The sequence below is a fragment of the Chelon labrosus genome (assembly GCF_963514085.1).
Source record: "Chelon labrosus genome assembly, chromosome: 18".
Classification (NCBI taxonomy): Eukaryota; Metazoa; Chordata; class Actinopteri; order Mugiliformes; family Mugilidae; genus Chelon; species Chelon labrosus.
The window spans coordinates 21,377,933-21,391,107 of record NC_140351.1 but is presented as its reverse complement, the minus strand read 5'-3'; the positions used below and the strand labels follow the sequence as shown (position 1 = coordinate 21,391,107).

Below are 13,175 nucleotides of genomic sequence, written 5' to 3'. Positions count from 1 at the left end.
GTAAAAAAAAAATAGCATTTTAATAATTTGCATAATTTTAAGAATTTCTCCGGAAGGCAAGTTTGATGTAAAAAAAAAAAAAATCTTATAATGGTTGTACTGCACATTAAAACAAATCAAAGCTCTGTTTGTAGACATTTTCTCCAGTCTTAGCTCTTAACCTTTTAAGACAACATACCAAGTCCGGACGACAGCCCACTACTGCCAGTGACCCCTGCATTGTTAATCTATATCATGTCATGACCTGAGCTTCCTGTGAGAGAGACTTACCTCCACTTATGCAAGAGCACATGGCGGAAAGGAAGTGTGGCCGTTTTTTTAAGTTCCACTTCTTCGCACATGGCATCATGCTTGTGGGCTTACTTCAAAGCCAAACTAAACATTACATCTCATTATATTAGTGGTGTCATTAGATACACAGAGCCTAAATACTGTAGCTACCGATGGCTATTAATCAGTCTGATCGACCCGGGGCTTTCATATCAATCAATGCCAAATAAGTTGGTTCACTCATATCTTTTTGCGTGGACAGCAAAGGTGAAGGCATTCCACTGCAGTCCATGAAAGCTTTTTATAGTCACGGAGAACATATTTTGGCATTAAACCCTAAATGTTAAAAGAGAATTTAGTTAATGGATTTTTGACTGCCCACAATTTGACTTGATTTGAATTAACATAAATGTTCTTATTTCAACTTAAGTCATGCATACAAATGTCCATCTGGTGATAATCACAATATTTACATATCCAACGAGTTCAATATGTTTCACTGATTCTTGAATCACCGCAAAAGACCAAACATTAGGTGAGACTATTTTGCAAGTGCATACTTTAAATACTTCCCCAGCAGTGTGACAGTCATCCATGTAATATATTTAAATATCTGGCAAAAACATCAGCTACTTTGTGCGCAGAATAATTTCAAATTCCTGAAGTGCATTAATTATTAGCTAATAAGTTTTCTTTTTCTAAATCACGTTACTGAAAAGCCTCCATTTTAAGACATGACTAAAATAATGGTAAAAGAAAATCATTATAAGAAGTGGTGCCAAAGTCTATGCATATGAGAAAAAACAGGCACCTCCACTGCCCCACTGGGATTCTCTCCTCTGCAATACATGACATCAAAAATATACATTTAGCCATTACAATACCATAAAAAAAGACATCACACAAACCCAGGCCAATGAAGCCGTCAGTAAAAAAAAGCAGACTCGGTGAGTGTCTGCTTCGATGTAGAGCAGACACGTCGGGTGAATAGACTCCTGTGTGTACGGCTTCTGTTTCTGTGCTGCATCACTGCCACAACACAACCTGAAGAGCTGGCCACTCTGCCAGAATGTGTACCACCGAGAGCCAAACGGTGCTGGGAGTGACTCCGCAGAGACATCCCACACATGGCAGTCGATTCCCGGTGAGCCTGTGCAGAAGCTTGAGTTTGTTGTTCCATTATGTAATGCTATGACAGGCTTCACTCAAATTACTGACTGGTGCAAGGTTAGGTTGTTAAATGCGAGTTATTTAAATGCTGCGCCGCAGAGAGTTATATAAAAAAAGTATAATTTATGTCAAAAATCACAAAAGGACAAAATGATGGAGTTTTTATGTTTTATTTAATTTGTTTGTGTCTTGGTTATTTCTTATCTACTTCTAGGACAAAGGAAAAAAAGAATAGAAAAGCACTCCTGGGAGAAATCACACATAACGCAACTCTTAGCAGTTAATACACACACCATAAACCAGTAAGTGCTAGACATGCACATAAAAACTTCTCCAGATGATATCCGAGCTGCGGTTCAGGATTAATTGGATGTGTTGATTTGATTGAAGAGTTTGTCCTTAATGACCTGAGACATTAGACCGTGAATTGCCTCTATGGTTGTCTTGCAACTGAAACAAACCACAGTGAAAAATGGAGGTTAGCAGTTACCGAAAAACAGATTAAAATGAAGAGAAATATGACATCTGCCCCGGTAGCAGCAATCAGTAGTGAGGTTATTTGTAGAGCTTTGTCTCTGTTTGAGTATCAAATATTACTCAAAGTAGTATTCATCAGGGTGCTAGGTTGTAGGTAAGTATGCAATATTTTAATGTATTGAATACATAAAATAAAAGAATGGGAAACCCAGACTTATTTTGTTATATTTTCAGTTATACTCACACTACTTGTAAACCTTAACATTAATTAATAAATTAAATAAAAACCAACAGACTAGATATAAGTAGGCGAGATGAATTTAAACTTAACTGACAGAAAATCAATAAGGAACTACGGAGTGTGTCAAGTAACAAAAAATAAACATTTGTTTATTACAGATTAAAGATATTAAAGATAACTGTTTCCTATTACAATGCACATGACCAAAATATGTGAAAATGGCACATTAATCAGTTCTAAAAAAAGTGCTAATTTGTCTCAACCAGAAAATTTGGCACAAAATAAAGTGCTATAACATTTGTTTTAGATAGGGCATTATTCACCAGCCTTAATATGTAATAGATGCTTCATTTCAGTAAAGGTCAAGTTGATAAATTTCCATAATATACTGAAATACTGTGTGATGTGATGAAAACTACAAATCTATATAGTTTTTAATCAATGTTCGAGAATTACTGTTGACAAAACAAATTTACCACCTTCACACAGAATTAAAGTGCGTAAAATAAAATAATTTTCAATTTCACATATTTTTTCCTTCCTTAAATACCCACCTGTCTCGTGTTGCTTTAGCCAGTTTGTCCTCCGACTTCCTGTCATGCGTGTCCAACCCGAGCATGAAGCTCCCTCTGCCCAGCTGAGCCTCCGACTGCTCCAGCTTCTCCGACAGGTCAAACACCTGGCCCGTGGTGTAGTCCGAGTTCTGACCGTCAAACACACACACAGAAACCAATTCATGCACAATTTGCCAACAAAAGCTAGATAACAGATTTTCCACAAAGACATATTTCAGCAGACTGGTAACAAATCTGTCCAACAAGCCAGAGGAAAACTTGTGTGGTGTCGTGAATGAAAAGAAGCCGGTAAAAAGTTTGCTTAAGGTGAGGCTGTGTTTATAGTAGAAAAGGTAATTAAAACACAATGACACGGGGGCCCCTGACTTGGGTGACAGTGTAGCAATTGACAAAGCCTGTCACCCCCTGAGCAGCTCGCTTTTGACATCTAGTCAATTCGTCTTCATCCAGAATGCCAAGGAGCTAACTGTTTGGATAAGCCTGATGCCTATTTAGACTGTTTAGTCAAGCACAAGACACAGTGACTGCAAACACAATGGGAATTCATGTGGGGCTTTCAATCTTTAGAAGGAGCTGCAGTGGAAGTGGGCATCTGTATCACTGACGTCGGCTCCAGCTTTAATACTTATCTCCTCTGTTAAAAGTTCACATACAGCTTATTACTAAAATCAATAAACAAGGTTGCTTAGCTAATAAGCTGCAATAAATCACAGCATCACAAGCTGGTGACCACATGTCATTATGAGTTATAGTGTAATAATTGACTATAAATCAAAATGTCAAACAGTTAGGGAACATTTTGATTTTTGAAGTTTCCTACATACCGTGAGGAGACTTGACGAACTCAAGGTATTGACCCAGTACTTATTCCAGAGAAGTTCCAGGAGCTTTCTATCAAGGGAAGACTTGAAGTATGTTACCTCCAAGGCATAATACCTAAAAAATAACAATTATTGTGTCATAGACAGTAAAGCACATTCAGGAAATCCAGTTAATGTTTTGTGTACAGTAAGTATTCAAAATGGTAACAACACTCACTGTTTACAGTGTACACCAAAGTCTTCAATCTTGTTCAGAGGGATAGTTTGATATTCCGATGGTCCCTCATCGGGGGGTTTGTAACCCTGAAAAATACAAAGAGCAAAAGCTGAGAAATAGATACAAAACAAGCAGCCTTTTGTAACATAACAAGGTAATTACTACACTAATAAAGAATGCAGGATACTGAGAAACAGTTACAGGATCTTAATTTTTAGACTGTGACAGTGAAATAAAATCCAACTACCAACCTGAGCAAAAACAAACATTTAATTTATGATTTTTATACGTAAAAAATACAGAAGAACAGCTGCTATTAAAAGTCTCTGCTTTACCTTTGGGTACGTTCTGAAGGCACCAAGGTTGACTTTCCCTGCAGAAATAGTCCGAGTTGGGTCGATCTGTAGGAAGCAAGATACAGTAGAACAGGAAAACAAAGTCAGGGGTCACACAAACCTCCAGGGAGTACTCAAACCTGGCCACCGGGAGTCTTTCGCTGTGGCTGTCAGTGTGCAGAAAATGCGTGCTTAATTACACGACGCCCCTGGCATTCGAGCGCGGCTAAGCCAAATGAAGTGTAAATAGCATATATGTTTGCAATAGCAAAATATTAATCAGCACAACATGGAAATCTACAACTTATACATCAATAATCTTACCTCCCTTCTCAGTTACACTCATATTAATGTGGACTATTATACTAAAAAAAAAACTTTCTGTTTACCATTTCAACAGTAGGAAATTAGAAATCACAGTAAACAAAACATTTGGCTTGAAATAAAAAGAGGTACTATTTCCTGCCTTACCACAACAGCCACAAAAGGCTCCTGAAACTGCTGGTTAAGCATCTGAGTGCTGACATCTATGCCCGAGAGCCAGCATCCATAGCCTGGGTGACTGTGGTACCAGCCAATTGCGTTCTCCAGCCGGCCAACCTGAGGGATCACAGATTATACTTAGGTTGTTATACAAGGCACGAAGAAATTTTTTTTTTTATAATATGAGAGTATGAAAATGTTAAAATACAGCACTGTGTTTCACTGTTTTCTTGATATACAGCAGTACTTTAGGTAAATATCACTTTAAATAACTGTCAACTGCACAGACTTGTGTATTTTAAATTATTTTTTGGGCCTTTTGGATAGTTGTAAGTGACAAGTGACAAGTAACCGATGAGATAGGGGGGTGACGAGCAGCAAAGGGCGCAGGATAAAATCTGAGCGGGCCATAGCCTCGGTTTATGAGATGTCCGCTCAACCAAGAGACTGCACATGAAGTTTCACACACCAAATAAAGCACTGTGCATCATTATATCAATGCAAATCCCTTACAGAACAGCTCAATATGTCCATCGAGTAGCCGTGCTTCTTGGTTTGCAACAACGCCCAAATAATAGCTGCCATGATATAGTGCTACAGACAGTATGGCAAAATCTGACAATACACAACTCATTTCATCCAAATATATCACAATAATGTGACGCAAATATATGCATCACATTCTCCATGGACATTTTGGATAGTTATTACATTTATGGCATGGTAACTTGTATATACTTTGTATTTTGTATTATGTATCTTGTTCTATTTCTGTTTTGGTTTTTTTGCTCCTTAAAACGTCTGTACTTGCACATTAAGCTGCTCACTTGTGCCTTAAATTGCTGAATTTAATTTACCCCACAGTGGGTGTATAACCATATAAAAATAGTTTTCTAGGATAGTTGAATTCATTTTACTTAAGATTACAAATAAAACCGGTTGCTGTCCATTACACCCACAGAAAGTTTTGCATTATTATTTGGGACAGTGTGAGTCTATGCAGAGTTTGGGTGCTCCTTTCTCAGGTATAAATCCATTAAATAAGATGCCTTTAAACAATGTGGAAGTCAGTGCCCCACCTGTTTGGCATTTTCAATATAAGCCGCCATGTATTCATATGCTGCAGCCTGGGCGTTCACTCTGGTTTCTGTGCCCTCCACGGGCAAGGCAAAGCTGTCCATAATCATCATGGTTTCACCGTCCACCTTCCCCAGCATGAGGCCCATCACCTCCAGGTTACCTCCAGACCTGGCATGCATCACCATCTTCAACAGGGCTAAAGCTGAGATTTTGCAGTATTTGAAGTAGTGGTGACTGTGGACAAAAGAATAATATTAGTCTTGGGGCGCTGATAGATTTGTAAACATTCACCACAGTTCGTTCCACTTCTGTTGACAAACAGACCGGTATGCTAGTTTGTAGCCAAGCTAGCAACAATGTTCTAACAAGACAGTACCGTGACACAACAATAAATATAGTTAGCTAAACAATCACCCAGCCACTCAAACGGAAAACGCAACGGTCACACTGCAGTTATGAACCTACTCTTTTGTCCATGGCTTGGCAGCGAGGATTTCTTGTTGCTGCTTTTTGTCATATTTGTAAATTTCATCAATGCTCTGAACTTCCTGCATGCTGTTCGATAGCTCCCATGTTTTCTGAGCCGTACTGCTCCCCGCCATCATGAATTATCTAAGCAAAAAAGGGTATCGTTAAACCCAAAATACTGCTCAAATAAACGAAGAAATGTTATATTTCTCCGAGGAGTTTGATATCGTATCGGGGCTAAAGGTCCACTAGCTCAGGGAGCCATGACAGTCGATGATACCAACGCACCAAAGTGAAATCGCACGGGACGTTTTTTCTTAATGTTAGAAAAATATGCGATTGATAGGTTTATACAGTACGTCGTCTTTTATAATAGTAAGACGATGTTATATATAACAACATTTCACAAGATGATACGATTTAGGCATTATTCTATTTTCTTTTTCTTTTTTTATTAAAGTACAAGCCACCCCTCCGGCAGATGGCATGGTTTAGTCCTGAGAAACGTCCGCCAACTGTCAGGTACACACTGACATCTAGCGGCGCTTTTCAGAAAGGCAGGCATTACATGTCTTTGAGGGCTTTTCCTTTCAGACATTTGGAACTGTTCTTTAATGCGGGCTAAGTACTTCGTAAATTGACAAAATATCAGTCTCAATATTCATTAATGGAGCGAAATTCTTGAAGCGAATACGCAAAGCTCAAAAGACTACTAGTTAGAGCTAGTTTGTACAAACGTTAAAAGTTTGACCTCCATTGGGGTTTAAAGCCTATTTTTCGAAATATTTTTACTGAAGTCAACATTAATCAGCTTGTCTAATTACAGGCTTAACATTTAGCGCATTTCTCATATACTTTCTTAGTTTAGTGCTTCGTGTTAGCTAGGGTAGTTAGCCTCACCCAGGAGGATCTTTGTGTCGTGGTTGCCCCTAGCAACTGAATGATGCTTTGCGCCTCGCTCTCTGGGCAAGAGCAGTCGTCAGGTTTTGGTCTGTGAAGGAAAATAAGTATAAATAATATATATCTTAAGCCAGAATAACCGCTGTGCTTTGAATCCTGGAGATATAATGGACGAAGTTGATGGGGTTTCCGGGGAGCATGAAGAAGAAACTCCTAAATATGTTCTCAATTTTACGTGCAAAACAAGGTATGTAAAATCGCAGTGTTTTGAAATAATGTCCTAGCTATTAATGAGCTAATCAGTGTGTGAGTGACTATTGTGTGTGCATGTTCTCCACAGTCCAGAGTTGACGATGTAAATAAAACTGTAAACATGCCTCCAGCATCAGCAGCACAAGGAATAACCCCTTATCCAGACAGGGGTAAGATGCAGGTGTACAGGTTGCATTCTTTGAGTATATATATTTTTTTCACTGTCTATGTTGTTTATCATATAGTTTTTCATGTAATCATATGTGCTATATTTTCCAGGTTTGGAATTAACTTTCCTGTTGGGAACCGACTATGAAAGGAAGAAACAGAAACTACAGCAAGAGCTGCAGCAGGACTTCAAACACTATGTGTCAAAGGTCTGATTTTAAAACTGAACAACAATTAATGTCTTTGTTCCACTAATTAATCTCTGCTGCATTTTGAATTATGTTGTTCATTATCAAAAATTTTCTTCAGAAGAAGGATCTGAAAACCAAAGAGCATCATTCTCCACCCCAGGGCCTCTCACTACCTATTTATGAGAAGATATCAGAAAAGGTGTGTGCCCGTGTGTGTGTTTCTGAGTTTAGCATAGCAAGAAGCAGGCAACTCTCCATTATATGAACTGTTGATTGCAAAGTGCTTTGTGTTTCATGGCAACTCCTTTTGTTTATAAGTACCAATGGAGTGGAGTGATTAAGAGTGTAAGAAGGATTTCAAGAGTGTCTAGTGATTTCAGTGGCCTCATGGAAAAAGCGTCAGCCTCCTTAGCTAGGAAATGGGAGTTGATTCCCACCTGGGTTGAATGAGTCTCACTTGGATGGAATACAATTTATTTAGAGTATGAGTCTGTGCGTTTGTGCCCTGAGCCCCATGGGCATTAAATACAGGGTTGGTGGTTTGATGTCTTTCGCCATTAGTAACGTGTCTGCTGATGTGTGTATGAGGCAGAAAGGTGTAAGCTGCTTTGGATAAAACTGTGTATTTTGTTTAATTATATCATATACAATACATATACATGTGAATGCTGAGTTTTAAATACATTATCATAGTCAAGGTTTTATAAGGCGTCTTTGAATGCAGCAGTGGTGCAATGTAACTGGAGCTCCAGCTGAGTGCATCAAAAACATGATTCTGAATTTGTTTTGTCTTACAGGAAAAACTGAGAGAAGAGAGGAATAAAGAATACAACCTGTTCCTCCAAGAACAAGCACAAAAGAGAAAGGTAAAGAGAGGAACTTCCCCTGTCCCTTCAAAGGTAAGGAGATTAATAAATAAACAAACTAGTACAGATATTGCTACAGTGCATTTGTAGCAATGATACATGCCATTTTTGTGAAAGCTTGCAGCGGTGTTTTAAAGATTAATCAGAGTTCAAGAGATCAGTCTCACTAAATAATTGAAATATTTATATTTGCACACAGTCATAAAGTAAATCCTTTATATATTGACTTTTTTCTCTTATATTTACTTTCAGGCTGGACAGATTCAAGCTTCAGATGCTGCAAACATTTCTGCTCAAGGTTTTCACCTGCACATCCTTAATACACACTCAAACATGCCCCCCTCATCCTCTAAGGCTCGCCCTGCATCCAGGAGAGATGCGGCCACTGTGACTGAGGCAGTCGATAATGGAAAAAGCACAGGGACATGGGGTCTAGGCCATCGGCGGCGAAGGCTGTGGCAAATCTATAGACCAAACGAGCCCTATAGTTCTGAGGAGGAGCCAATCACCAACAAAGAGGAGGACTTTGATTTCCAATACGGGAGGGGGCAGGACAAATTAATCCAAGATCCTAAGCACAAAGAGGAGAAAATAACTCAAGAGCACAGAGTGGACAGGTATAGCTTTTATGTGAAGCTTTCAATTGATTGCCCTGAAGAGGAATTTGGTTGTATAGTCTCTGAATTCACCTGTCTTGTCTGTTTCCATGGCAGAGTTTCTCAGGATATAAAGGAGATGGAGGCCTCTGATGTTTATGGTCAGAACAACAATGACAGGACTTGGAAGTCAAAGTAAACAAGATTAATTTCTATGTGCAGTTCTGGTCCTCATTTCCTTAAACTATCGTATGACTAAAATGATTTTAGCCCATACACTTACAATAGGTCTAAGATCATCTTAGCCCAAGAATGATTCCGGTTAACAGTTTCCCCTGGTTAAATGGTCTTGCATCAATGAGATTTGTAATGCTGATCAAGTATAATAGCAATAGCATTCGTGTGCAAAGCTAGATAGCTAATAACACCCTCCTGGAAAATCTAATACAATTTCGGAATCAATAAAGAGCTGAGCCAGTACAGGGTAACTGTAAAACAATACATGTACTGATAATTGCTGCCATACTCAGTTATTGCTCTTCAGCACTTCTCCTACATCCTGTCGCTTTTCATTGTTTACAGTTTATGCCATTAAGATGAGTTACTGTCAGGAAACTGTTAACATATGGTGTGATGGTGATGGAGATTGAGTCTTGGCCCAGCTCCAGGCTAGCAATTGTTCACCCCAGTTCAATCAGAGGAGCTGCATTGATTGGAGCATGAGGCTTTGCCTCCTCTCTCTGGCTTATACAGCAGAGAGATCTGTAGGAAATTGAGTGACGTAAGATGTTAGCTGGGAGTGGCTCAGATGGGAACTGATTGCAGTACTGTTACCCTTATATGCTGGTAGTAAATGGATGATTCTTGGAGTGTCTCATTCTCTTTGCGTATCTCTATTCAATTGTCTGCAAATGTCCGGCAGCGTGAAGACAGCTGCAAGATCTGCACGTGGTCTCAACAAGGATAAGTCTGAGTTTGCTACTGGACTCATGATTGGTAAAATGGTTATGCTTATTGCAGAAAGCTTCAGTTCTAGGTGACAGTACTTGCATGTTTATGGGTCTTTGTTGTGATGCAGGGGCAGCAGAAGAGCACAGGGTCACACAGATGAGGAAAGAACGGTATAAGCAGGAGCTGCTGAACCAGATTGCTGAACAGCAGAGAAACAAGATGAAGTGAGTGCACATCATTGCCACTGGAGCTACTTCAACTTGTTGTGAGGCATGGCACAAAAGATGGGATGATTTTTACTTTTGCATTTTTAACAGGGAGAAAACACTTGAGCTGAGGGTTGCTGCCACTGGAAACACGGACCCTGAAAAAGAGGTAGCAGACTAAAAACTTGTAATACAAGCTGTGTTTCAAATCTTACTATAATACAGGCGTGGCATGTGCATATCGTGTGACTGTTACAGTGACTGCAAATGTCTTAACAGCTTAATGAACTGTATCAGTATCATTGATGGTTATGCTACTGTTTGATGTGGATCCACAACACTGTGACGGCCCCAGGCCTGGGTTCAATGTGTCGGCATGCAGCGTACTGTTGGTGTTTATTTGTTGCAGGTTGGAAGCAGTGCATTAGGCTGACAAAGAGCACCTGGTCAGCATTTCCTGTTAGGCCACTATCTATCGAAGTATTTTTTTCTGTATTTGCTGTCTGATTTCTTTTGATGGATCTGTTCCAGCCAGACCGAATAAAGCAGTTTGGAGCTGTTAACAGGCAGTATGACAGGCGAGATACCCCTCGTGAGTCTGGACTAGACCTGGAGGTCACCGGGAAGAATCCAAATCCAAGACCCAAATACTACAAATGCCCTGACAACACAGAACAGACAGCCAGCCCAAAGAAGTCCCAGGTGGACCACGGTGAAGCTCTCAATCAGCTGCCAGGGAAGACAGTACTTGGGTCTGGCATGGGAGTAGCCCAAGGTGTCTCCTCTTTTGACTATTTCAGTGAAGACTACCACAGGGACTTCTCAAACATGCTAGGAGAGGTGGCCATGCCAAGGTAGATTCCAGTTGCAATCACATGATTTGAGTTAACAGCTCTGCAGTAACTATACAGTAGTTTATGTGATTTTGTTTTTCAGGGTTGCTGGTGTTGGTCCTCCTTTACCTCCCATTGTACCTAATACTTACAAGACTCCATATGATGCAGCTTATTACTACTATGGAACCAGGGACCCATTGGATCCTAATCTTCCTCGCAACCAGGGTATAGTATTGCAACTATTACATTCAGAAATGTTCCTTTTAAAGAGATGTTTTTCCTTCTGCTAAAATCTTTTATACTTACTATACAGAAATATATTATATTATATAAATATATATAAGCAGAAGTAGATTAATTACACAGCCTGCATTTGTACATACAGTACTTTCAAAACTGGGAAACAGTGATTGTAACTATATAGAATCTGTAGTAATACCAGTATGGTGGTGTTTTCATGATCATTAACTGGCTTGCAGTATCTGCAAGTATCTGTAATATCTTGTGTTTTCTTCTTCAGGTGCTGTGCCTGGAGAAGTTCAGCACTCTGGGATTCCCTCTTATAGGCCACCTCTCAGATCCAGCAGCCAAACTGAGTTAGTGTCCATCCCACCATCCTGATTTTTTTTACATACTTTATTTAAAATTGTTTCAAAATGAATAGAGTGCCTGTAATTTGTCCTGTAAATAAACTGGCAAAGAGTACCTTCTTTTACTTTTAGTAGCAGGCCGTGGGATATTTTTTCTCTGCCAGAAGAGGGCCCTCACAGCATAACTATATTACTACCACCTCCTGTACATTTGCCTCTTTGTCTGCTTCTAGAGAAATTCATCAGCACAGAGCATCTCCCTTGGTAATGGACAAACTTTATGAAGAGAAGTCCAAGCAAAGGAGAGAAAGTGTATTGAGCTACCAAGAAGCACTCAGACAGCAGGTGCGCTGTTAAACATCCATGAGCAAACCTCATGCTTTCAGACAGATTGGTATATGTCATCTTCAAAAGTGCATCAACTTCTGAAACATCCTCCCTTCCTTGTGTCCAGATCAAAGAAAGAGAGCAGCGTAAAAGAAGAGAGAAAGAAGAGAAGGAAAGATACGATGCTAAGATAGAGGCTGAGATGATGGCATACAACCCCTGGGGGAAAAGTGGAGGAGGCGCTCCGATTAAAGACCAAAAAGGCAACCTTGTTAGTAAGTCAGGGTTTAGTTTTTTGTGTAAATGAGGTTACTGCTAAACTTTTGAGAGTTATGGAGTTAATCATGTTTCCATACCCTCAGATAACCTGTATAAAATGCACAGGATCAATGAAGAGACATATAGGAATCCCAGGTCCAGTCCTGGAGCTGAAACCTTGCCTCCCCTTTCCCATCGAATGTCAGGTAGAGTTCTCTTTCTTACAGTGTGCCAAAGCTGTGGCAAACTGGGCCCTTGCACATCAGGTGTATTTTATGGACTACTTTCTGCCCTTTGCCCCTTTTTGTCTTTGCAGATTTCAAAGATCAACCGTTTCCACAGCAGCTCCACAGACAGGACAGCTACAAAGAAGCCCTGAAAGAACAGGTAGGTGTGGGGTCCCAGCCCTTAGTCTGTGCACTGAACTGCATGGAAGCTAGCAGAAAGCATCGATCAAACAAAAAGTAAAATGCTTTCCGCATGTGTGATGAAATTCTGCTCGCTGGTTACAACCACTTTGAAAAAGTTTCGGCACTTTAAAGCATTTGTAAACTAACTGTAACCTTAACTTTACATTTCAAACAGATAGAGGAAAACAAGAGAAAGCAGGCAGAGGAGAGAGAACGTATTAGGATTGAGGAGGAAAAGGAAGAGAAGAGACTGGCAAAGCAGAGAGCTCGGATACAGCAGGAATATGAGTTTGAGCAAAGGAAACAAAAGAAGGTTGAGGTGAGGGGTTCATGTCTTTGATTAAGAGTGCTTTATTATTTCTCCTTCCTTACAATTAGAAAATAGTCTCTTCACACTGCAGTGGCCATTGAGAACATCTTTTATTTTTCCTCTACAGCATAGGCTCGAAAACCAAAGTTGGATCCTTGAACCTAAAACATGTCGCCA

At 39.8% G+C, this 13,175-nt stretch overlaps 2 protein-coding genes across 2 annotated transcripts in view; one reads left to right on the top strand and one right to left on the bottom strand.

Annotated features, from left to right (window-relative positions):
- Positions 1–1,594: 1,594 nt before the first annotated feature.
- Positions 1,595–6,422, bottom strand: cops5 (COP9 signalosome subunit 5). The gene is made up of 8 exons (XM_084566697.1): positions 6,135–6,422; positions 5,669–5,903; positions 4,578–4,706; positions 4,107–4,172; positions 3,772–3,857; positions 3,558–3,669; positions 2,713–2,861; positions 1,595–1,890 (listed from the first exon to the last, which is right to left on the bottom strand). The coding sequence occupies exons 1-8, from the start codon at positions 6,272–6,274 to the stop codon at positions 1,803–1,805; spliced, it is 1,005 nt and encodes a 334-aa protein (XP_084422823.1). The 5' UTR covers positions 6,275–6,422; the 3' UTR covers positions 1,595–1,802.
- Positions 6,423–7,203: 781 nt separating this feature from the next.
- cspp1a (centrosome and spindle pole associated protein 1a) overlaps positions 7,204–13,175 on the top strand; it is a 10,825-nt gene continuing 4,853 nt past the window's right edge. The window contains exons 1-17 of the mRNA XM_084566674.1: positions 7,204–7,459; positions 7,569–7,666; positions 7,767–7,847; positions 8,446–8,547; positions 8,767–9,131; positions 10,033–10,106; positions 10,189–10,285; positions 10,379–10,436; positions 10,799–11,121; positions 11,204–11,328; positions 11,624–11,699; positions 11,927–12,038; positions 12,148–12,295; positions 12,383–12,484; positions 12,595–12,665; positions 12,864–13,007; positions 13,126–13,168. Coding sequence (XP_084422800.1) covers positions 7,411–7,459; positions 7,569–7,666; positions 7,767–7,847; positions 8,446–8,547; positions 8,767–9,131; positions 10,033–10,106; positions 10,189–10,285; positions 10,379–10,436; positions 10,799–11,121; positions 11,204–11,328; positions 11,624–11,699; positions 11,927–12,038; positions 12,148–12,295; positions 12,383–12,484; positions 12,595–12,665; positions 12,864–13,007; positions 13,126–13,168 — 2,068 coding nt within the window. The 5' untranslated portion in view covers positions 7,204–7,410. The remainder of the gene's footprint in view (positions 7,460–7,568; positions 7,667–7,766; positions 7,848–8,445; positions 8,548–8,766; positions 9,132–10,032; positions 10,107–10,188; positions 10,286–10,378; positions 10,437–10,798; positions 11,122–11,203; positions 11,329–11,623; positions 11,700–11,926; positions 12,039–12,147; positions 12,296–12,382; positions 12,485–12,594; positions 12,666–12,863; positions 13,008–13,125; positions 13,169–13,175) is intronic.

Bases quoted from the DNA above. Each gene is read 5' to 3' on its own strand.
- cops5 (XM_084566697.1), bottom strand. From the start codon at position 6,274: ATGATGGCGGGGAGCAGTACGGCTCAGAAAACATGGGAGCTATCGAAC. The intron at 3,858-4,106 runs GTAAAGCAGAGA...TGTATTTTTCAG, and splicing joins CCTTCAGAACGTACCCAAAG to GGTTACAAACCCCCCGATGA. The intron at 2,862-3,557 runs GTATGTAGGAAA...TTTGACGGTCAG, and splicing joins GTTCGTCAAGTCTCCTCACG to AACTCGGACTACACCACGGG.